The 26,004-nt window shown below is 38.3% G+C and overlaps 2 protein-coding genes and 1 long non-coding RNA gene across 6 annotated transcripts in view; 2 read left to right on the forward strand and 1 right to left on the reverse strand.

Annotated features, from left to right (window-relative positions):
* Positions 1–26,004, reverse strand: part of cabin1 (calcineurin binding protein 1) — a 146,126-nt gene that overhangs the window by 23,949 nt on the left and 96,173 nt on the right. The window lies entirely within an intron of this gene.
* LOC307173259 lies at positions 2,385–4,857 on the forward strand. The gene is made up of 4 exons (XR_013823816.1): positions 2,385–2,831; positions 3,660–3,768; positions 3,921–4,077; positions 4,397–4,857. It is a non-coding gene; the product is annotated as an uncharacterized lncRNA (long non-coding RNA).
* On the forward strand, positions 4,960–20,395 carry LOC307173246 (uncharacterized protein). Its single transcript, XM_079896221.1, has 9 exons — positions 4,960–7,108; positions 7,645–7,752; positions 8,289–8,396; positions 8,933–9,040; positions 9,577–9,684; positions 10,094–10,718; positions 14,528–14,595; positions 15,230–15,358; positions 20,179–20,395. Exons 1-8 carry the CDS (start codon positions 7,070–7,072, stop codon positions 15,341–15,343), a joined length of 1,278 nt encoding a protein of 425 aa, XP_079752347.1. The 5' UTR covers positions 4,960–7,069; the 3' UTR covers positions 15,344–15,358; positions 20,179–20,395.

The raw sequence follows: 26,004 nt of genomic DNA on the forward strand, positions 1-26,004 counted from the left end.
CACTTTAACATATGACTGCCCACGTTCACAAATAAACGCACATTCAGTACCGTGACTGAGGTGTAGTTACTCATTTCATGCGCTCAGAGTGTAGTGAATCATTCAGCGAGGTCATTCACGGTGAAAGAGTCTTAAAACGTCCAGTTCAGGACAGAAATTACAACTATTACAATCCATTACAACTCATTTACGACACTCCATTACAGGAGTTAATTCACCCGTGTTTCCAAACACAAATGAAGATATTTTGGTAACACTTTACAATAAGGTTTCATTAGTTTAACTACAGTAGTTGACATGAACTGACAATGAACAACACTTATAAAGCATTTATTAATCTTAGTTAATGTTAATATTAACATTACTAATATCAAAAGCTGCATGTTAACATTAGTTAAAGCACTGTGAACTAACATGGCCATTTTTATTAACTAATATTAACAAATGTAATAAATGCTGTAAAAATATATTGCTCATTATTAGTTCATGTTTACTAATGTACTAACTAATGCTAATAAATGAGACCTTATTGTAAAGTGTTACTGATATTTTAAAATGAAACCTGAGAGATTTCTGTCCATTCCACCAAATTGTTGACACTTCAAGCTCATAAAGTAATAATAAATAAAAACTCCCTTTTTTATTTTGGCTTAAAACATTGCAATAGTATCATATCGTGAGTTCAGTAGGCCACATCATTTTGTATCAAATCGTGACATGAGTGTATCCTTACACCCCTACTATCAGCAAATACTAATAGACCCCTTTTGCGCGGACGTCACAGTTACGTCACAGCGCTAGCTGGAGGCAAAACAAACGGAAAACTGGAGGCGGCCAATACAAACCAGCACAGATTCGGCTACATAATAAGGAGCTTAAATTATTATTTTTATTATTAAATGTCATCTTGTTGTGTTGTTGGGTACAAGAATCGATGAAAAATGAGTATGCTGTATCTGGAATTTTTATTTCTAGAAAATATTCATATCATTAAAATTGCACCGTAGTGTCACTCTTCTTGGCGCTGGTTAGGCAGAACTGCGGATCATACACACAAATCTTTACATGACCATTCAGCACATAGTTATAGGCATCTAAATATATGCCCTCAGTTTCTCTTTACCCTCGGTTTCTCTATCGGGTAGGTGTAAGTTAGAAGTCAGGCCACTCAACCGGAGGTAACTTAGCGTTAATGTTAACGTTAATCCTTACACCCCTACTATCAGCAAATACTAATACTTGGTACCTTAAGGGGAGACACCCCAGGTGAATAGGAAAAATAAATTAACTAATAGATATCAGCATTAAACTTCTCCAGTTGATTACTGACATTAAGACAAATATCTTTTGTATTACAAGTTTTTAGAATATTTATGTTTAAATAGGCAAATTAGGTAGTATCTCATTGAATATGCGCTAATTTGCATACATTTCCAGAAGAGAAATCTGAACATTGGAAACAGCCAGATTCAAAATTCTTGTTTCATTTTGCTGACATATTATAGTCAAAGGTTTTTACAGAGGGGATTTTGGATATCTCTTTTTATCACTCCATTAATCAGAAAAAAAACTGTCAACAGCCATAAAAAAAAAATCAAATTTCGCCTTGTTTTTAGGTACAAAATGTTGTATAAATCAGAATCTGACTGATATATGAACAAACCCCTCGGTAAAAACCTTAAGAATATAGATAGGAATACAACGATGGAAAGATGGAAAGTTTGGTGTGTGTAAGTGCTGCTGAAGTGGAGATTTCTGGCTCAGAGTATGAGGAAAAACCCATTTTGAGGCCTTAAAAAATTGACATCAGCCAATGAGAAGTTAAATGCCCCATTGTACTTTAACGATTGGTTGCTGATAAAAAGGAAATGACCATATTTGGATCCGACAGCATTGTACAGGGGAGAGAGAGCTTTCCAATGGTATATGTTAGGGTGCAGACAGCGATCGCAGAGCAGCGTGTTGATTTACAACGCCAACTTTTGTTGAATTTATGAGAAATCTACAGACGTAAATAGACAAAGTGTAGTAAAATAAAGACCTAAATGTGTATTTTGGACTTTTTTCACCACAAGTCTGAAAGAAGCCATGTTATTGAAGACAAATAGCCCAAAATCTCAAAATTGACCAGTGAAAAAAAAGATTTTTCTCCCCTTAAGCACTAAAAAAAGAGCTCAACTCGCTCTAAAAAGAGTGTAAAAGAACATTTCACTGAATTTTGAGAGCAAACATGAAGCCAACCCAGACCGTCCTCCAGAAAACAAACGCTCACTAGCCAGTTTGTGTGTGTGTGTGTGTGTGTGTGTGTGTGTGTGTGTGTGTGTGTGTGTGTGTGTGTGTGTGTGTGTGTGTGTGTGTGTGTGTGTGTGTGTGTGTGTGTGTGTGAGTTGGTATTTATCACGTTGTGGGGACAAGAATCTGTTTACACAGTCACGTAATGGGGACCTCTTGCGTTGTGGGGACCAAAAATCAGGTCCCCATAAGGATGACCCATTGAATTGAATAGAGGAACTATTCTGAAGGTGCTGGGCGGAGTTTCAGCATTGGCCCATAACACACGATTATGAGGTAGTGTGAGTGTGTGAAGTGTGTGCTCAGCTGCGCCCCCAAACATTTTTGGCTGGTAATGCACTCACTTCTCCACACACACATTTTCCAATTATGGTTGAGTACCGCCCACTTCCGGGTCCTCATAAGGAAGGAATTCAACAACAACTTGAAAATATAAGTATTAAATTGATACTGTACACGGAAGACAAAGAAGAAGATTATTTACTGGAGATGCCAACTAAGGATCTAAACTTCTGCAGAGGATAAAAGTGAAGCTCAAGGTACGTTAAGCACATATGTATGAAACCAGTTAGGTTAATTAGATTAGGCAGCGGGCTAACGTTAGCTGCTAGCTAGTTAGTGCTAATTGTTGAGGCTAAGTGTGGCCTGACGTGTTTTTGTGTTTTTCCAATAAGCGATCACAAAATCATACAATGTAATGTTAAGTACTTCATTTCAACTGAAAAGTGTCGTCAGGTGTTTAGTCTGATTGATTGCTAATGAAGGAATTGGGTTATTAAGTCTGTTTCTGTCTAGTTCGCGTGCTGGACAGTAGATTATTTTCTACTTTAAATTAAAGGTAATGTTATGTTTTATTACTTGTCAGGACAGGGTGAGGGGGAGGAATATCACACTTGTGTTTGACTTTTAGTATTGATATCGTTAACAGAGCAATTAAGTAACGTTAGGCAAAAATAAAAACACTGAAATGGTAAGTAGCTTTAAATGAATAAACTTTGTTTTAATTATGACAGTAACTTAAAATAAACTGGGGTTTGTATGGCGAGATCGTTCAAAAGAGTAGTTAGGTTAAGAGCCAAATAAGTAGTTAATTGTCAAGGCTACCTGGGATTATATAGATGTTGGTTTTGTGAGAGATTAGAGCCTAAGTGAAAATGTTGAGTTTATGCCCTCAAGGCTAGTAAGTTAGTCAATAAATGTGATATCCTTGAGTTCTGATTTCTTGTCTTACATTGATACATACGATATCATTGTAATGCAGTGTTACATTACAATAACATTCTTATCTACTTATTGAACATGCTAGTTTAATTCTGCATGTCTCCCCATTTTCACACTATTATTTATTACAATTTTTTTTCTCTCAGTTTGAAATGCCACCACGAATCAGCCCCCTTAAGGATGCCATGCATCATGTTGTTTCGAAGACTGACAAAACATTCAAATTAGATGTGAAGTATATCAATCCAGTGAAAGGTAAGGTGGTGTGATTTATCATTTAATATTTACCATCATATGCATGTCCTAACCATACTGCTGCCAACTATTGATGTCTTTTTGTGTATTTGGCATCCTTTATCTATAAGATTTTATTTTTGGTGAAAAAAAAAAAATTCTGTATTTTGCAGGACGTGGTCTATTCGCAAAGGGTGCCTTTTGCAAAGGTGATTTTGAGTACAGGGGAGATATGATAAATGATGCAGAGCTGCAGAGAAGAAGAACATGTTACCACGCATCCTGTGCTGCATTTATGTTTGATTTCATTTGGCGAGGGAAAACATGGTGGTAAGAAGTCAAGTTGCACCATATTCCTTATGCTAAACCAGGGTCTCTCAAACTCAGTCCTGCAGGGCCACTGTCCTGCACAGTTTAGCTCCAACCCTGATCAAACACACCTGAGCAAACTAATCAATGTCTTCAGGATCACTAGAAACTCACAGCTAGGTGTGTTTGATCAGTTTTGGAGCTAAACTGTGCAGGACAGTGGCCCTCCAGGACTGAGTTTGAGAAACCCTGTGCTAAACTATAGTAAAAAAAGACACTGATTTGGGGTGGTATATTGTAATACTTGTATTCATCCTTTTCTCATGCTTTCATATTTAAGTATTGATGCCTCAAGAGAAGATGGATCGTTTCGGCGGATCGTTATTGATGACCACAAATATCCAAATTGTAAGATGAAGAAAACTGACGTCAATGGAAAGCCTCACCTTTGTCTGTTTGCCCTGGATGACATTAAAGAAGGAGAAGAAATTGCCTATGATTATGGAGGAGAAGACTACCCTTGGAGAACACAAGTATGTTGCAAAGCACACTGTGTACAGAATATATCATTGTTGCAACATGTTAAGCAAGTTGTTGGTTGAATAGATTATAATTTGAATCTATTAGAAATCTATGAATCTAATCATGTCTATAAATGATAAGTTAAGTTACGTTTTAGGTCAGTGTTTCTACCCCACCCCTAAAATTTATACATTTAAAGAGTGAGGTGGTACAGTCTTAGGCCACTTTTCTTTCTGCAAGTTATGTGTGGCATGCAATGGCCTTATTGCAACTTATGGGTGAAATGTAATCACAAAAATAAACTAAAGATTAACTATGTAAAATGAAGACATGTTTTAATTGTAAATGTTTTTGTATTTTTTTTTCTTTTTTTTTAATTCTGAAATCATGTGGTATCTGCTTCAGATTTATCTCTTGTGTTTCCATGTTCTAATATCTTGTCATTATGAATGTTGTCTCTTACAGATAACCAGCGTTGCCATTAAAACCAGTGCAGCGAGTGCTTCTGATCCTTCTCTCCAGTCAGAGACTCCGATGGATGATGAATCTGCTCAGATCAACTCTCCTCAACAGGTACGTTCACATTCATCTAGGGATGCAACGATACCATTTTTTCAGAACCGATCCGATACCAAAAATTCTGAGTATCGGCCGATACCGATCCGTACCGATACCAGCGCAGTTTTTTTTTAATCAAGTAGAATTTCTATTACTCTGTGTTAAACTGATAAGAACTGAAAAAAAAGAAAAACACCAACAAAAAATATATGATCATAATCTGACATAAATGCTATTATAAACTAGATTAGTGGATAATTCAGCAATAAAATTTAGTCTAGAAAAATCACGAGTGCACAATTAATTGTATAAAATCTGAACATTTTGTGAAAAAAATGTTTAGTGGAGAACAAATTAGAGACAATAAGTGTAACACTAAATCTGGTAAAACTTTACACATTGCTCTTTGTATTGTTGTAAAATACATTCATGAAAAACAAGATAAAAATAGCAATTATTTTATATCCTACTATAAAATTGAGACATTTTTTAAATGTATAGCACAGCTGTTTAATAAGGTAGCAACATAATAGATAGGACAGGACAAGAACGGCTATTAATAATCTTTCATTGCGTCCCTGTATTACGATATGAAAGGCTCCAATACAGTGCGGCCCACAGCGCTTATGCGCATCCCGAGCGCAGAATGATGCTCTTGAAGCAACATGAGTCACAGCGCGCAGCGCGTCGAGTCCGCATTGAAAAGTTTAAAGCACAAAGAAAATACATATGATGCATAGTGTATTATACAGTATCTATCTATGCAATAGTCTATTCAGCATTTTCTTTTAAATTTCAGTTACTGTGCGCGTGAAGAACAAATAGTACCTGACTTTACTCTACTGTTGTGATCTAACAGACACCCGGTGGAAAGTAACATGATTAAGGTACAGCAATAAAGTCCAGCAAGATAAAGTTGTTTTATGTGAAACCATAGACCTTTATCTACAGATCAAGTATAATAATAGTAACATTGAATCATCTTGGAGAGAGTTTCATCGTGTGTTCTGTCATAACCGGACGCGACGCGCTGTTTGAGTGCTGAATGAAGAATGATTGACAGCCGCAGCTGAGGGAAACGTTTACGTGATCTTGAATTTAACACTTAAATATTAATTTATATCTCACATTATACTGTATAATGGCTTCAGAACACTTAAAATATTGTGCACGAAAACTTATGGTGCTTTATAATGTTTGTGGGGCTTAACAATAACACTGAATAGTATACGCACAATATCGGATTTGGATCGGCCTTGTCTGACCGATACCCGATCCGCCAAAAATGGCAGTATCGGAGCCGATTCCGATACTGAGTATCGGATCGGTGCATCCCTACATTCATCACTAAAGATTTAGGTCTACTGTCTCTCTTTGTCATGGTTTAGTGATTTTTAAGCATATTTTGATGCGTATCTGGTGTAAATTAGTAAATTAAACCGTGTAACGACATGTGTCCAGTAGGTTAGTGCTAGTGGAGTATTTAGGGCCAGTTTTATCCTTCACAGGGATTTTTTTCTGGATTAATTGTTGCTTTAAAATGGACAGTCACGACGTCCCCACAACACACTTTCAGTCAGTGTTTGACTTAAAACTTGTGTGTTGAATTTGATGAAACTAGTCCCCATAAGGAACTATAACGTGGTGTGTGAAAGGTCCCCATGAAGGTGTGTGAAAGGTCCCCATGAAGCCGGGTTTTATCCAGATGTGTGTGAGCGCAGACAGGGGTTGACTGGACAGGAATAAATGTTTTAGATGAAGTTGATTTGTCTATTTCTCTGAAATCCTGTGGTATCTGCTTCAGATTTCTCTCTTGTGTTTCCATGTTCTAATATCTTGTCATTATGAATGTTGTCTCTTACAGATAACCAGCGTTGCCATTAAAACCAGTGCAGCGAGTGCTTCTGATCCTTCTCTCCAGTCAGAGACTCAGATGGATGATGAATCTGCTCAGATCAACTCTCCTCAACAGGTACGTTCACATTCATCACTAAAGATTTAGGTCTACTGTCTCTCTTTGTCATGGTTTAGTGATTTTTAGGCATATTTTGATGCGTATCTGGTGTAAATTAGTACATTAAACCGTGTAACGACATGTGTCCTGTAGTTTAGTGCTAGTGGAGTATTTAGGGCCAGTTTTATCCTTCACAGGGAATTATTTTCTAGGTTAATTGTTGCTTTAAAATGGACACTCACGAAGTCCCCACAACACACTTTCAGTCAGTGTTTGAGTTCAAACTCATGTGTTGAATTTGGTGAAACTAGTCCCCATAAGGAACTATAACGTTGTGTGTGAAAGGTCCCCATGAAGGTGTGTGACAGGTCCCCATGAAGCCGGGTTTTATCCAGATGTGTGTGAGCGCAGACAGGGGTTGACTGGACAGGAATAAATGTTTTAGATGAAGTTGATTTGTCTCTTTCTATAAAATCATGTGGTATCTGCTTCAAATTTCTCTCTTGTGTTTCCATGTTCTAATATCTTGTCATTATGAATGTTGTCTCTTACAGATAACCAGCGTTGCCATTAAAACCAGCGCAGCGAGTGCTTCTGATCCTTCTCTCCAGTCAGAGACTCAGATGGATGATGAATCTGCTCAGATCAACTCTCCTCAACAGGTACGTTCACATTCATCACTAAAGATTTAGGTCTACTGTCTCTCTTTGTCATGGTTTAGTGATTTTTAGGCATATTTTGATGCGTATCTGGTGTAAATTAGTACATTAAACCGTGTAACGACATGTGTCCTGTAGTTTAGTGCTAGTGGAGTATTTAGGGCCAGTTTTATCCTTCATAAGGATTTATTTTCTAGGTTAATTGTTGCTTTAAAATGGACACTCACGACGTCCCCACAACACACTTTCAGTCAGTGTTTGAGTTCAAACTCATGTGTTGAATTTGATGAAACTAGTCCCCATAAGGAACTATAACATTGTGTGTGAAAGGTCCCCATGAAGGTGTGTGAAAGGTCCCCATGAAGCCGGGTTTTATCCAGATGTGTGTGAGCGCAGACAGGGGTTGACTAGACAGGAATAAATGTTTTAGATGAAGTTGATTTGTCTATTTCTCTGAAATCATGTGGTATCTGCTTCAGATTTCTCTCTTGTGTTTCCATGTTCTAATATCTTGTCATTATGAATGTTGTCTCTTACAGATAACCAGCGTTGCCATTAAAACCAGCGCAGCGAGTGCTTCTGATCCTTCTCTCCAGTCAGAGACTCAGATGGATGATGAATCTGCTCAGATCAACTCTCCTCAACAGGTACGTTCACATTCATCACTAAAGATTTAGGTCTACTGTCTCTCTTTGTCATGGTTTAGTGATTTTTAGGCATATTTTGATGCGTATCTGGTGTAAATTAGTACATTAAACCGTGTAACGACATGTGTCCTGTAGTTTAGTGCTAGTGGAGTATTTAGGGCCAGTTTTATCCTTCACAGGGAATTATTTTCTAGGTTAATTGTTGCTTTAAAATGGACACTCACGACGTCCCCACAACACACTTTCAGTCAGTGTTTGAGTTCAAACTCATGTGTTGAATTTGATGAAACTAGTCCCCATAAGGAACTATGACATTGTGTGTGAAAGGTCCCCATGAAGGTGTGTGAAAGGTCCCCATGAAGCCGGGTTTTATCCAGATGTGTGTGAGCGCAGACAGGGGTTGACTGGACAGGAATAAATGTTTTAGATGAAGTTGATTTGTCTCTTTTTATAAAATCATGTGGTATCTGCTTCAAATTTTTCTCTTGTGTTTCCATGTTCTAATATCTTGTCATTATGAATGTTGTCTCTTACAGATAACCAGCGTTGCCATTAAAACCAGCGCAGCGAGTGCTTCTGATCCTTCTCTCCAGTCAGAGACTCAGATGGATGATGAATCTGCTCAGATCAACTCTCCTCAACAGGTACGTTCACATTCATCACTAAAGATTTAGGTCTACTGTCTCTCTTTGTCATGGTTTAGTGATTTTTAGGCATATTTTGATGCGTATCTGGTGTAAATTAGTACATTAAACCGTGTAACGACATGTGTCCTGTAGTTTAGTGCTAGTGGAGTATTTAGGGCCAGTTTTATCCTTCACAGGGAATTATTTTCTAGGTTAATTGTTGCTTTAAAATGGACACTCACGACGTCCCCACAACACACTTTCAGTCAGTGTTTGAGTTCAAACTCATGTGTTGAATTTGATGAAACTAGTCCCCATAAGGAACTATAACATTGTGTGTGAAAGGTCCCCATGAAGGTGTGTGAAAGGTCCCCATGAAGCCGGGTTTTATCCAGATGTGTGTGAGCGCAGACAGGGGTTGACTGGACAGGAATAAATGTTTTAGATGAAGTTGATTTGTCTATTTCTCTGAAATCATGTGGTATCTGCTTCAGATTTCTCTCTTGTGTTTCCATGTTCTAATATCTTGTCATTATGAATGTTGTCTCTTACAGATAACCAGCGTTGCCATTAAAACCAGCGCAGCAAGTGCTTCTGATCCTTCTCTCCAGTCAGAGACTCAGATGGATGATGAATCTGCTCAGATCAACTCTCCTCAACAGGTACGTTCACATTCATCACTAAAGATTTAGGTCTACTGTCTCTCTTTGTCATGGTTTAGTGATTTTTAGGCATATTTTGATGCGTATCTGGTGTAAATTAGTACATTAAACCATGTAACGACATGTGTCCTGTAGTTTAGTGCTAGTGGAGTATTTAGGGCCAGTTTTATCCTTCACAGGGATTTATTTTCTAGGTTAATTGTTGCTTTAAAATGGACACTCACGACGTCCCCACAACACACTTTCAGTCAGTGTTTGAGTTCAAACTTGTGTTGAATATGATGAAACTAGTCCCCATAAGGAAATATAACGTTGTGTGTGAAAGGTCCTCATGAAGCTGGTTTTAATCAAGATGTGTGTGTGAGCAAGGTTTGCTGGACAGGAATAATTGTTTGTTTTTCTGGCAAAGGTGTGTCTAGCCCAGATGATTCTCTTTAACCGGCGCAGGGAAGGAGTGGTTTCGAGCATGCCTTTGTCTGCATTTCTATCAAGAGACACTTCTGATCCACATGAGGATGTGGACTGGGCACTCTCTGAAGTGGAAAACAATCTCTGCAGACACTTCACAAGGGTTATCGCAAGGGGGAAGCGTGGTCGACCAGTTCCAATTCTTCTGACTTCAAAAATGCTATGTGCCTTAGAACTCCTTGTTAAGCAGAGAGAGGCTTGTGGGGTTCTGAAAGACAATTCCTATATGTTTGCAAGACCAGAAGCCATGACATATTTTCGAGGGTCAGACTGCCTCCGTGGCTTTGCAAAGGTGTGTGACGCAAAGTGTCCCAAGTCACTGACATCTACAAGACTGCGAAAGCATGCCGCAACCCTTTCAACAGTGCTGAATATGACTGACACCGAGATGGACCAGCTGGCAAACTTTCTTGGACACGACATAAGAATCCATCATGAGTTCTATCGACTCCCTGAGAAGACCCTGCAACTTGCCAAGATCAGCAAAGTTCTAATGGCTCTTGAGCAAGGAAGATTAGCTGAGTTCCATGGCAAGAACTTGGATGAAATTGGGATAGATCCTGATGGTGTGGTATTTTATTTGACTTTTGTTTGATTTTCTGTTTGATTTTCTGTTTACCATCTATTAGGGGTGTAACGATACACGTATTCGTATTGAACTGTTTGGTACGATGCTTTCGGTTCTGTGTTCGGTACGCATTTTCAAACCGAACGGTTCGTTGGACCATTTTTCCTGCCGACCAAAATTTCGTTATTTCAAATGTAGGCGGGTCGCGTGTGGCAAGCGCTCTCGTTATGTAAGAGACGCCGGCGCGACCACAACATTGTCCAACGTCAAATGGCAAACGTAATGCAAGCGGAACGAAACTGCTCGTTATTGTGTGGTTGACGGACCGTTTATCAGTTTGGACCAGTGCAGCGCAAGCTGATCATGATCATACGACACTGTTACTACACAGCGCTAATAAGAGATCCAGTAAAGAAATCATTTGAATTCGCCACAGAAGTAATAACATCGCTGAGAGATCTTGTGAGAAACATTCACATTTCTCCGTTATTAACGGTTCAAACAGCTCTGACGTGGAAACCAGGAGAAACATTGTGCCATAAATGAACTATCCGGTGTCCACAGATGGATTTACCATGGATTTACTGTAGTAACACTAACTGCAACCATGGAAGTTTGGCAGGAATAGTAGGCTATAATGCCTTCAAGTAACATTACGTTGGTTTTATTTTGACATTAAAATAAACTCGATATTACAACAGAAATGTTTAACTCTCTCTTTTCCAGCACTTTAGACACAGTTGCTCCGTTGCGCTTAAAGAAGATTAAAGAAAATAGTCCAACGCCGTGGTACAATGAGCACACTCAGGCCCTTAAGAGAGCAGCCAGAAAAATGGAGCGCAACTGGAAGAAAACAAAACTAGAGGTATTTCGCATTTCATGGAAGGAGAGCTCAATTACTTACAGAGAGGCTTTAAAAGCTGCTAGATCTGCTTATTTTTCAACCCTATTAGAAGAAAATAAACATAATCCTAGGTATTTATTTGAAACGGTGGCTAAACTAACGAAAAATAAAGCTTCAAGCACCGAAGTTTCCAAGCAACACAGCAGTAATGATTTTATGAACTTCACTTATAAGATTGATAATATCAGGGACAAAATTATAACTATGCAACCGTCTACTACAGTATCGCATCAGGCAGTGCATTGTAGTCTCCCTGAGGAAAAATTGGATTAATTCGTTGATATAGGAGAGGAAGAATTTACTAAACTCATTAAATCATCTAAATCTACAACATGTATGTTAGACCCTATACCAACTAAGCTACTGAAAGAAATACTTCCAGAGGTCATAGATCCTCTTCTTAATATCATTAATTCGTCTTTGTCTCTAGGATACGTACCAAAAACCTTTAAGCTGGCTATGATTAAACCGCTTGTTAAAAAAACGCAACTTGATCCTACAGAATTAGTCAATTATAGGCCGATCTCGAATCTACCTTTTCTGTCAAAGATATTAGAAAAGGCAGTATCCTCACAACTGTGTTCCTTTCTTGAAAGAAATGATCTCTGCGAGGATTTCCATTCAGGATTTAGACCGTACCATAGTACCGAGACAGCTCTCGTTAGAGTCACAAATGATTTGCTCTTATCATCCGATCGTGGTTGTATCTCTCTATTAGTGTTACTCGATCTTAGTGCTGCATTTGACACCATTGACCACAACGTTCTTTTAAATAGATTAGAACATTATGTTGGCATTAGTGGAAATGCACTAGCATGGTTTAAATCATACTTATCTGACCGTTATCAGTTTGTAGCAGTAAATGATGAGATGTCTCATCGATCACAAGTTCAGTATGGCGTACCACAAGGCTCAGTACTAGGACCGCTGCTGTTCACTCTGTACATGCTACCATTAGGAGAAATCATTAGGAAACATGGCATTAGCTTTCACTGTTATGCCGATGATACTCAGCTCTATATTTCTTCAAAACCTAACGAAACTTATCAATTCACAAAATGAACGGAATGCATAGCGGATATAAAAAAATTGGATGACTCGTAATTTCCTACTTCTAAATTCTGAAAAAACAGAGTTTCTAATTATTGGACAAAAAACTTCCTCACGTAATAACCTAGAATACTGTCTAACACTTGATGGCTGCTCTGTTAAGTCTTCGTCGTCGGTTAGGAACCTGGGTGTGCTCTTTGATACCAATCTTTCATTTGAAAGTCACGTGTCTAGTATCTGTAAAACTGCATTTTTCCATTTAAAAATATATCTAAATTACACCATATGCTCTCATTGACAAATGCGGAACAATTAGTTCATGCGTTCATGACCTCAAGGCTAGATTATTGTAATGCTCTACTGGGTGGTTGTCCTGCACGCTTAATAAACAAACTACAGCTGGTCCAAAACGCAGCAGCTCGAGTTCTTACTAGAACCAGGAAGTATGACCATATTAGCCCGGTTCTGTCAAAACTGCATTGGCTCCCTATTAAACATCGCATAAATTTTAAAATATTGCTGATCACTTACAAAGCACTAAATGGTTTAGCTCCGCAGTACTTGAGCGAGCTCTTAACGCATTATAGTCCGTCACGTCTATTGCGATCTCAAAATTCCGGCCAGTTACTAATACCTAGAATATCAAAATCGACTGCTGGCGGTAGATCCTTTTCCTATTTAGCACCAAAACTCTGGAACAGTCTTCCTACCATTGTCCGGGAAGCAGACACACTCTGTCAGTTCAAAGCTAGACTAAAGACACATCTCTTTGACCTAGCTTTCGGGAACACTTCCCAAAAATCCTGATGTACTCGTTACATCATGAGAAGAATGGCATCTACGCTAATTTTAGTGTCTGTGTTTATCCCGAGGTTTTCCTGCAGCCTGCCGGATCCAGGCCGTATCCAGATCTGACGAATGACTTTCGCCTGGACCGATGACAACGCAGTGCTGAAGTGCCAACTAGTCTCTCCCTATGGAGGATCCCACTACCACTCTACAGATAAGGCGTTGTCGGGAAAGGCGTTGTTCGTTTCGCGTTCCTACCCCAAAGCAACAAAATAAAATAAAATTCTTTATCAAAATTTATAAGGAAAGACAAGTACTTTGTTTAGGCTTGGCTTGTAGGGAATTCCTAACCTGCGTATATTCAAACGCACATAACTATAGAACCCATTCTAAATGCGCATGTGAACGCCATCAGCGTTTCTCACAGGTTCGCGTTTAAAGTCTGTGTAGAGGGAATGGTGTCGTCTTAGCGGCTACATTGCTTGATCGTTGCGACGGAAGCAAATCAATCAAAACTAACTTTAGATGGAAATAACTTAACTCTGCTGTAAAGCCGAAACAATCTCTGTTACCTTAAATTATAAGCTTATCTCTGTAAAGCTGCTTTGAGACAATCTACATTGTTAAAAGCGCTATATAAATGAAGATGACTTGACTTGACATTGTAAATACAATTGCTGCCCTCAAATGTTAATCTGAACTAAAATAAACCTTTGTTTATAACTACTACAATATTACATTTCACTTTTTCCAAGGAGCGTTTTGTTTTATATGCTCCTAAGAAGAGTCAATTATAGCTCCAGAATTGCTCAAAGTAAAAAAAAATCATACTTTATGATGTTAGTTTTAATAAAAAAAAGAATAAAAAAATTAAATCAAGGAAATTACTCTGGCATTTTTTTTCTTTTTGCTGTATCAAAAACGTACCGAACCGTGACACAAGTGTATCGTATTGAACTGAAACGTAAATTTTGTGAACCGTTACACCCCTACCATCTATTCGTATACCAGGTGTTTATGATCCATTATATACCATTGTTAAGCTGTACTTTGAACTTCCACAGAAACGTTATTGACTGTGATGAGGAAGACGGGAGCATACAAGAGGGACACTGTTCATCTACTGTTGACGGTTTGTATTACTGTCAAAATACACTACTACATTTTGCAGTTATTCATAATTTTCAGTCACATAACTTGTGAAGACCTGACAGACAAAAATATTGTTCTAACATCATAGCCAACATTAAAGAAGATGCTTCAGTATGCTGAACAAATGTTGTTTTTTTTGACGAAACGGCTCATTGTGTAATGAATCAAATGCCTCCAAGCTATTCTTCAACTAAATTACACTAAACATTCATTCTGGAGTGAATATTTTTTTGTGAGTTTACTACCATAAAAAATATATTTCATAGGAGAAACTTGTACATTTTTCATTTTTCATAAAACACTAGCTGATCTGCTCTCTTCTCGTGTTGGTTGTGTCATGGCACAAAACGAATCATGTCAGATGATTAAGACATGAAATAAAATGGTTATACTCAATTTACTTGCACTTATATTTGATTAAATGTCTGCTGGAAAGATGTAGTTCAATTATACTTGCAATAATGAACAATTGCACAGGTTTAGGGTTTATTGTACTTTAATGATTTTAAATAATTAGTGCATAAGTGTGACAAATAACAGTGTATTGTCAGCATTCTATAGTACATTTAAATTGTATCTTTCTGAAAATGTTGAACTTTGATTATTTTCCATAGAACCATCAGCAGAGGTGGCACTTCCTCCTACCAAGAGGAATGACATGCCGCCACCACCCAAGAGACCCAGACCACCATCAGATGAAGAGATGCCTACAGGAGCCAGTGCTGTGAGGCCTTCTTCCAAAGGTGAACTCTTTACACATTTCTTAGACTAAATTAGACCCTTTAGGAGCACTTTAACACCCAGATCTCAGACCAGGGGCCTCATTTATAAAACTGTGCGTAGGAACCTTACTAAAAGTGTACGTGCGCCCGAAAGCCAAAAATGGCGTACGCAAAAAAATATTCAGACTTATAAAACCGTGCGTACGCCAGAACCTGCGCAGAATTCACTTTATAAATCCCAGTCAGCGGAAGATTGTGCGTACATGCATCTCCACCCGAAATAACCATATGTGGAGCTTACGACGCCTAGTTTTACTATGCAGATCCTCATCTACATATCATTTGACTACATAACTGAGGGAAGGAGGTTGTTCCCCAAAATCTCGCAATACATGGCCCCAGTCATCCTCTCCTTAATACAGTGCAGTCGCCCTGTCCCATGTGCAGAAAAACACCCCCAAAGCATGATGCTACCACCCCCATGCTTCACAGTAGGGATGGTGTTCTTGGGATGGTACTCATCATTCTTCTTCCTCCAAACACGTTTAGTGGAATTATGACCAAAAAGTTCTATTTTGGTCTCATCTGATCACATGACTTTCTCCCATGACTCCTCTGGATCATCCAAATGGTCATTGGCAAACTTAAGACGGGCCTTGACATGTGCTGGTTTAAGCAGGGGAACCTTCCGTGCCATGCATGATTTCAAACCATGACGTCTTAGTGTATTACCAACAGTAACCTTGGAAACGGTGGTCACAGCTCTTTTTAGGTCATTGACCAGCTCCTCCCGTGTAGTTCTGGGCTGATTTCTCACCTTTCTTAGGATCATTGAGACCCCACGAGGTGAGATCTTGCATGGAGCCCCAGTCCGAGGGAGATTGACAGTCATGTTGCTCAGGAACCCATCTGTAGTTGTTTAGAGGGTTACTTGGTTGATGCTAGAATCTACTAGGTGTTTTGTGGCACTAGTAGGAACTGTAGCTGTTCTAAAAATGAAAACACCGAATCAGTAATAACTAGCCTAACCCCTGGAGCAGTTTGAGTGGATGGATGCATAAAAATAACTTGCAGCCAAGACATTGATCCTAATATATTTTCCTTTTCTCCAATGATCATTTCAGGCCAAGTGACTGAATGTAAAAATCACTGTTTGATTGACAGTGTAATTCTATTTATAGGTAGAGTGCAAATTAATTTCTCTTGCAATATAGATGCTGACATAAATACTAGGGCTGCCCTCGACTAAAGTTTTTTTTTTTTCTAGTCGACTAGTAGTCGTTCATTAAGCTATTAGTCAACTAATCGCATTTTTATATTAATAAGCCATAACTCATAATAATGAGCCTTTAATTGCCTATATAATACATAGCCTAATTAGCGATCAAGCGCACACTTAAAGTTCCGCAGCGCACCGGCAAAAATAATGATTGAGTGTGTCTTGTGTCAGAAGGAGACTGTCTAAACAAACATTGTAATAATTTATTGATATTCTCGGCTGCAGAGATTAAGTCGATGATACAGACTCGTCATCTCCGCAGTGACTCGCATTTCATACGGATTACATAATCTGAGTATTTATTTTCCACTTGAATTGATTCGTTTAAAAGCAGACATTTCAAGCTTTCTATAGATATATTTCTCACGTGTGTGTGTGTGTGAGGCAGGGTGGGAATTATGTAATTTTAGGGGCAAGGCCATTTGGCCTCCACCTTTTCTTTTTTTTTTAGGGGCACCAAGGCCATATGACAGGGCACAAAGGCCATTGAGTACAATTCGATGGTTTTCCCATTCAGATTGATACCATAACATCCTAATTTGGAATAAGACATGGATTATGACTTTTTTAATAAAAAAAAACATTTTTTAATGAGAGAGAGAGAGAGAGCGCCATTACATCCAGAAGGTATACACCCTCACACAACAATAGAAACAACATAAATGCCAATAAAAGCATTCAGAAACAACACAAATGCCAATAAAAGCATTCAAAATATTCATTCAGTCCTCTATATCATGTGAGTGTGAGAGAGAGAACCATTCCATCCAGAAGGTATACACCCTCACAATCATTATTGCTCAGCGCTCAACGCAGTTTGCTTCGCGCTCCACTCAAATCGCCCCCCGCTCGCTCCAAAAAAGGAAAAAAATCTACATGTATATCACTTGTAGCGGTCCCCAAGCTTTTTTGCGCCACAGATCGGTTTAATATCAGACAATATTTTCACGGACCGGCCTTAAAGGTGTGGCGGATAAATACAACAAAATAAAATGATACGAACGGCATAAAACCTGGGGTATTTTTTTTAGCCTATAATAATAAACGTGAATCCAATGTGTGGGCCTACTAGCAACTTTATTAGCAGCATCCTCTAACATCGCGCCTAAAAACAACTGAGAAAGTCTGAACACAAACAAAATGCCCCCAAAAGAAAAGAATCTCTATGTTTTCGGTGCTGATGCGATGTAAGGGTGGCGCTGCTGCCAATAAAGCACCTAAAAGCTGTCACAACGAACCGGCAAAATTAATGATTATGAATATGTAAAATATAGCAGGAGACATTTTAATTGTTTACTAATAAACCAGTTTTTTATTTTTTTTATGTCTGTGTCGGCTGGAAAGATGCTGACTCGCGATCTTCGCAGTAGTGAACGCGCCAGAGAGAATTGCACATTTCATACGGATTACATAAGAGAGAAGTCTGTTTTCTTTCGTTTTGAATTGTTCTGTTTAAAAGTAGACATTTCAAGCTTTATATATATGTCTCAGGTCTGTGAGGCAAGTAGGCTATACTTGTCTGTAACATTGTGTTTTTTTTTTTTTGTGAAATAAATTTCTAAATAAATGCGACTTATAGTCCAGTGCGACTTAGGCTAGGCCTATACTGTATGTGTTTTTTCTTCTTCATGGCGCATTTTTTGACTGTTGCGATTTATACTCCGGAGCGACTTATTAATAGTAGGCTACATAATGGTTTGGAGTTTTTGAACTCCATTATTGAGCTGAGTTTTGACTGAAAATAGTCTACTGTTGATGACTGTGCAAGACAGATGGATTCAGGGTCAGGCTTGACTAAGCATGCTTCAGACTCGTGGTGTGAGCGGAGCGAAACTGGAGCGGGAAATAGGGCGACGCTCTGTCCTTTTGAAATTGCCGCTCTGCGCTCTGTCCAAGATCCGCCCGCTCGCGCTCCCCGCTCGCTCCCGCTCCACTCCGCTCACATGCTCTGCTTTATACATGGAACTTGGACAGGGCCAGGGCACACAGGCCACTGTGGCCGTACGATGATTTTTTTTTCACGGGGCATGAAGGCCAAAGTGTAGGGCAACGGCGGCCGTGGCCGCGGTATAATTCCCACCCTGGTGTGAGGCGAGTATACGCTGAGTTTCGGCTCATTTCTGTGATGCTCAAGTTCACTGAGACAGCAGAAAGCACATCCTGATTGTTTTCATTATTTTACAAAGCACAACATTTTGTAGTTATTGTGAGTTTACAGAAATAAGAGTTGAACCTTTACAGTTTGCATTACTCTGTCCTTTTATTCATACAGATAAGAGTATTGAAAGTTAAATGATCGCGCCGGCGCCTGTATGTCCTGCGACTAACCGACTAATAAAAGACCTAATAAATAATAATAATAATAAAAGACCTAATAAATAATAATAATAATAATAGTCGCTTTGGTGCATTTCTCACATCACTATTTACATTTGCACAACAGTTAGTTCAACCTCCACAACATTTAGTCATTTGTGCACATCATAGTAGCAGTTTCTCATTCCTTCCAACAAACTGCAAATGCTTTTGGACATGCATCTATTGCTTTCATACAACTCTCTGCTGTTATATAACATTATCATTTGCTTATGTCATGTCAGTCAAAATTAACTATACTTGTGAATGCTGAATAGTCATTCCATATAAAACTAATAGTCCTCATTTCATTGCTTGAGTCATTACATACAAAAATGTTGAACTAGTTATCAAAATCTGTCAAGCAAATTTTACACTTTTTTTTAAATTATTATTATTATTATTATTATTATTATTTTTCTGAAAATGCCTCCTAAATTGAATAATTTCTCTCAGGTGAATCTCAGCTTTCACTGATGAGGAACATCTGGATGTGCATGAATGATTACAGTACTATGTACTGTATGTTGTATGTTCAGTTCCAATATGTACTGCAATATTGTTTACAGTTGTGCATAGCTCTATGCATAGCTGTATTTATTTCATTTGCACAATGCTGTGAACAAATTAGAATTGCAAAGAGCATATGCAGTAAAAATGTGAAACATACATATTCAGTGTCTTGTACTCTGTTACCTCACTAAATACAGTAATGTGTAACTTTACTGTATTTTTCAAATGGCTGTTCAAATAGTATATAGTGCTATCTTGAGCATGTACAGGTAGTGTTACCAAGATCTGACTTTTTTGCAATGGAAAACATTTACAGAATAAACTGTCATAATGAAAACATAACCAAGCCATTTGACTATCTTGTTCATAAACAATGGTGTCAGGACTTTTCATCTTGATGACACTGACACTTTCATTGACATGAATACTTGCTTTTGAGGAATGAGCTATCCATTTTGAGCAAGTGATACGCTTTTGCAGGTTATCAACTAGGTTTTGCAGTTTGTACTAATTGTTCTGAGAACTGCTTTAACTGTTGTGCAAATGTAAATAGTGATGTGAGAAATGCACCAAAGCGACTGAGAAAAACTGTAATAACCAGACCTAATAAATACTGATAATAGGATTCAGAACTTCGGATTGGAATTCCAGCACACACTTTATCATTTCAATTGTTTTTTCTGTCCACTTTTAGGTAAAAGTACCCAGAAGACACCCTGGCAGCAGACAGAGGTGCAGGCGGTGGAAAGGCACATGAAGCGATTCATCACATTCATCACATCGTTCATTGTACAAGCAAAGAGCGACTGTGACAAATGTTTAAAAGCTGAACCAGAAGCACTGAAGAACCGCGATTTGAAGACCGTAAAGTTTTACATTTATTAGTAGTGAATAAATGTGTTGAAGCTCAATTAGTAGTAGATTTTGTTTTATTTTTTATAAGTATCAGGTGAATGAGTAGCAGCTGATGCTGGGAGGTTGGCCGAAAAAATTACAATTATAGAAAGAATAGTTTGAAGTGGAAAGGTTTAAATGTTTGACCTGTGGGTATGAAATGGGTTGGAAAATATCCAGACAATAATTCATTACTTGCATGCAGTCCTTTGTTGCAGTGAAAAAGTTCTCCATTCACATATAATCCACTTCAATCACACTAATATTCCAATCAATTGTAAGAACAATCAATCGATCCAAACAAATATTCTGCATGTTGAGGAGATGATTACAAGCACAACACTAGGGCCTGGTTTCACAGACAGGATTTAGATTAAACCAGGATTAGGCCTTTAGTTCAGTTAGGACATTTAAGTAGCTTTTATAAACGTGTCTTAGAAATAAGCATTACTGGTGTGCATCTTGAGACAAAACAATGGCACTTGGACACAAAGGACTTAATTTAAGATGTGCTTTCAGTTAAAACGGCTTAAACACACACTTTAGTCTGAGACTATCTTAAGGCTGGTCTGTGAAACTGGCCATAGGTGTTCTATGCAAGAGTGAAGCTTGGTTGTAGATTGAACCCATTTTTTTAAGGGCAAATGGACAAATGCAATCTGAGGAATTACTTCGTATAAATGCCTATTATTTGTCATTAGTAATATATTTCTTGTTCTATCTAGGTCCCCACAAATCAAAAGGGGAAGTTGTGTGAATTATGCAAATTAAGTCCCCACAAATCAAATAGGAGGTTGTGTGAATTATGCAAATTAGGTCCCCACAAATCTAATGGGAGGTTGTGTGAATTATGCAAATATTATGCAAAGTTGGTCCCTATAAGACATGTCAACTCGATTTTTCAAAAGTCCCCATAACGCATGGTCAAATCATTACTTCATCAATTCAGATATCTGAAGGCGTGTATAAGTTATCAAAGCTATGGTAAGTATCCCTAATTTTTTTCGTACCTCTAGAACCTTTAGAAAGGGTGGTCCCCACAAGTGATGATCATAAAGTTGGTCCCCATTCAGCATGGAAACCAGTATGTGTGTGTGTGTGTGTGTGTGTGTGTGTGTGTGTGTGAAAGCTGCCAGAAAAGCTCTCAGAAATCAGTTGATGATTTCTGGCAGAAGAGACCCACGCTAATGAAGGACCATAATCAGACCATCTACAAATATGTAATAAAAGTCAGCGTACACACACACACACACACGCGGGCCGAGGTCCCGAGAGGATGCAGAAGGAACAAATAATCTGTACCACAGCTATGATACGCCAAAATGTGCAGATGGCGTTATGGTGTCCTGAAAATGAGCAAGTCAAAACAAAGTTATGTCTGTACGAAACACCGAGAACTTACACAAATAAAGTAAATATTCTAGTTCAGAGTAGGGCTGTGCAATTAATTGAATTTCAATTTCAATTTCGATTTCTGCTCCCAACGATCACCAAAATAGTATAATCGAGTAAAAACGATTTTGCCATTTTCTGTTTTGAAGGAACGCTCTTATTTTGTCTTGTGTTCTGAATGACGCGCGCACGCGCACATCCGCCCTTCCCGATGCCGTAAACTCTCTCAGCTTGAATGTTTAAACTGATAAGACTTAAAAAGAAGTGAAAATGATAAACTTTAGTTACGATGCAATGCTGGCCCGATTGTACAAGTGACAATTCCATCATGTCCCGACTCATAAACGCGAATGTGTAGTTTCGACGCTTGCTTTGTCCAGCGCATTTTGAGAGACAGAGAGAGAGAGAGACGCATCACCGCTGAACACTCACGCGGTTTGTGAAATTGCGTCTTGGAGAAAGTTTTTAAATTATTGATTTGATGTTATAATCTGTGTGGATTCATTTAAGATACTCATACAATCTACATGCTAAAGTGAATCAATGTTTGTGGGGAATTTCCCGCATTATAAGTGGTAGACCTGCGGGAATTATTAAAATACTCATTGAAGTATTATCTGTTACATTATTTTAATAGTTCAAAAAGTACAATCAATGTTCACATTTCGATTTTTAAGAATTGTTGAAAGGTGTCTTTGGTAACACTTTACAATAAGGTTCATTAATTAGCATTATAACTAACTTACCTTTGTTAAGATTAACTAATAATGAACAATAATTCTACAGCATCTTAGTTAATATTAATTTCACCATTTACTAATACGTTATTAAAATGAAAGGTTGTATTTGTTAACATTATTAGTTAATGCACTGTAAACTAACATGAACAAACAATGAACAGCTGTATTTTTATTAACTAGCATTAAAAAAGATTAATAAATACTGTAACAAATGTTTTTCTCATTGTTAGTTCATGTTAGTTAATACATTAACTAATGTTAACTAATTAACATTATTGTAAAGTGTTACCGTGTCTTTTTAATAAATGCAACACGTTCCCAGTCATGTGAAATAATCGTGTTACATAATCGTGATTTCAATATTGACCAAAATTTTGGTCAAATTTGGTCTCGATTTTTCCCATAATCGAGCAGCCCTAGTTCAGAGTGGTATAAACAAAACCAACCAGCAGAATGCTTCAGAAGATTTGTAATATAGCACACAAGTCATATGGAGTACTTTTTTCTCATTTCGAAACCAGAGTCACTTTCGTGGAAAAGGGCAGTCAAGATCAGGGCTCTGAACCGGTTCAAGGAACGAAACAAACAAAAAGTAAATCAAATTTAATCATACTGAACAGAAACGCTTATTTGAAATGACCATTAACCGGTTAATAAAGTTATTTTATCGTTCTGTTTAATATTTTAATTTCGGGAGTCAACCACTCAAATTAATGAATTCAAATAGTATGGCCCATAGACTGTAAAAAAAGATGGACGACGCCCCTTCGCTCTCTTCCATTGGTGAGAAGTGAAGCCGCCAGTGTCCAGATATGGCTCTGACATCTTGGTAGGGCTGTCGCGATAACCGCAATATCGCAGTACCGCGCTACTGACAAGCCAACCGCAGAGGAATTCAAGTAACCGCAGCAACCGCGATATTCACGTGTTTTCTTTTTTCATAAGGCTATAACGTTACCTTTCTTGTTTTGAACTTCGTGCATGTGTATTGAATGTTAAATAAGTTAATAATGATAATAAGACGTGGTGATCATGGTTTTATCATGGTGATTTGTACAGAGGCTTCGTGGATTTGCACTTAAGCCTAAACAGACAGTGAATGAGAGAGATCGACTAAGCGCGTGCGATTACCTGCGTCTGTCTTTGAGGTCAAGTCATATTCGTGAAAAGGTTGCCGTGTCCAAGGAAAGTTAAATATTTGTCCTGTCATCATTTTAACGTTTAAAATAAAGGGTATTTACCATGAATGGCATCAGCGACAGCGCTGGTCAGCATCCACAGCACGAGGAACTCGCGGTCGCGGGAAACAAAACTCAGTGAGTCACGCATTGAATCAATGCCATTTGTCTCTATTAAGTGAAGCTTCAGCATATGCAACGCATTGCTGGTCAGCTGAGCCTTGAAAAGTGGAGCTCAAAGTTAAAAATAATTAACCTTGTTTCATTACTATCTTTTAATGAATAAATCAGCGTTTTTGAACGTGTTGTTGAATGAATGGTTTAATGACTCACTCAAAGACAGTCCGTTGCCGTAACAACTGCGCGCTGAGTGACAGGCTTTCAATGCGCAGATACGCTGTTTAGTTTCGGTTTATTGGTTACTGAAAATGTACTCGTTTTTGTGCATGCTGACCACATCGTAACACTTATTTATATAGCAACAAATAAATCAAAATAAATTAATAAATGCGGTAAAACCGCATATCGCGCTATTGAGCCACTCATAATTACCGCAAGGGAAAATCCTTCACCGCGACAGCCCTACATCTTGGGTCTTGAGTCTGCGCAGAAGTGATCTCGGGACCAGACCTGCGCAGTCGTGAGCAGGAAGTAAAGCGGCGAAATCAAGGCCCCGCCCTCACTCTCAGTGTGAAATAATTAATTATAGAAATTTAGATATTAAATTTAAAGCTCCAATCTCCTCAGTCCTCAGAAGATCCCAAAAAAAAGTCTGTTGGTGCTTCAGTGACTACTTCGCTCAGAGAACCTGTCAATCACAGCTGTCAATCATGACGTCACACCACCGTTTTTACAGCATCACGTAACTAACTAAAAACAAACTTATTTTAAAAACAAACCCTTGAATTAACATCAGCGTGATAAAAACTACAGTAAATGACAGAAACCACCTTCGGAAAAAAGATATTTGAAGTGTAATTAAATTGTTTAGTTGGTCTCTAGTCCCGTTGAATAACACGGGGAGGCGGGGTTTATGACCTATACTAGGACCAGTCACCAGGGGGCGATCGAGACGTTTTGGCTTCACTTTTCAGGGCTTGTGCGGCACGTTTGGTACGGCCTATGCTAATGTGACATTGAAACGCATCCAATGCAAGTGAAATGCCAACGCTCAGTTGTCAAGTCTTCATAGGGAACGTTAAGTCAGGAGTTTTTGCCGAGGATATCTCGCAAGCGTTTAGGTACTCTGATGAATGGCAGGTAATATCCAGCGGGGTGTGTTCTTCTGAAACCAGCGAAAATTGTAGTGTTAGTGTAGAACCGCAACTATGCAATGTTAGCACTGTGGCTTTATGTTTGCTCAGACACTTGTGTGTGTCATTATTATATTATTGGCATTTTCCCAAAGTGACCCAAGTTCAGTTCAGCATTACTTTCAATCAACTTACAGGTTGCAAAGATTATTGTAGCTATGTGGACGCTCAGTTTTTCCTGTCTAATGCATTTGTACGGTGGCCCAGTAGTGCACAACACAACGAAATTAAGCCACAACACAACGGAAATGAGTCACAACACTACGGAAAATGTACACCACAACGGAAATGAGTCATGTTGTGGCTTATTTCCGTTGTGTTGTACATTTTCCATTGTGTTGTGGCTCATTTATGTTGTGTTGTGAACTTTTTAAATTTCGTTGTGTTGTGCACTACTGGGCCACCATACATTTGGCTCAAATCCTGAGTTATAAAAGATGAAACATGACCAGATGGCAAATACCAGACTAAGACACTCCTCCCCTCTCCTCAAATACATAAAACATTAGTCTTTACAAAAAATGAAAACGCTGTACTTATCCAAAGAACCAGTTCTTTTATTTACTCCTGCACTGTAAACACGCCGAGACGGTCTGCAAAATATGAGCAGCACTTCATTCAGGACTGAAGCGGGTGGAGGTTTCACTGAGAGGTTTCACTTGTAAGCTCTTAGTGTAAAGTTCTTTTCAAGCTCTGGTAGAAAATATAGGCAAATAAATATACAAAAATAACATTATTAACCAGAATTTTGTCTAATCAAACTGCTTTCAGAACTGTAATGATGCAGAAGGAACGCATTAACAGAAATATTTAAGTCCCCCTGTGGTGAATTTTAGGTGTTTATAATGTCTATGTGATGTTTTTAATGTGCTTTAAGACAAACCATGTGTAAATTCATAAGTCGACAGCATTGCTGAGTATTTTCTCCTTAAAACTGCAGTGAACCAAAGACAGTCTCAAAAACACGCTTTGAAATCGCTGGTGTTTCTGACGTCACTAACTA

This window comes from Squalius cephalus (genome assembly GCF_949319135.1).
Source record: "Squalius cephalus genome assembly, chromosome: 16".
In the NCBI taxonomy this organism is placed as follows: domain Eukaryota; kingdom Metazoa; phylum Chordata; class Actinopteri; order Cypriniformes; family Leuciscidae; genus Squalius; species Squalius cephalus.

What these genes read in the sequence shown, in the direction of transcription:
- LOC307173246 (XM_079896221.1), top strand. Translation starts at nt 7,070, where the DNA reads ATGGATGATGAATCTGCTCAGATCAACTCTCCTCAACAG. An exon ending in AGATCAACTCTCCTCAACAG is followed by an intron (nt 9,685 to 10,093) that starts GTACGTTCACAT and finishes TTTCTGGCAAAG; the next exon opens with GTGTGTCTAGCCCAGATGAT. An exon ending in CTGTTCATCTACTGTTGACG is followed by an intron (nt 14,596 to 15,229) that starts GTTTGTATTACT and finishes TATTTTCCATAG; the next exon opens with AACCATCAGCAGAGGTGGCA.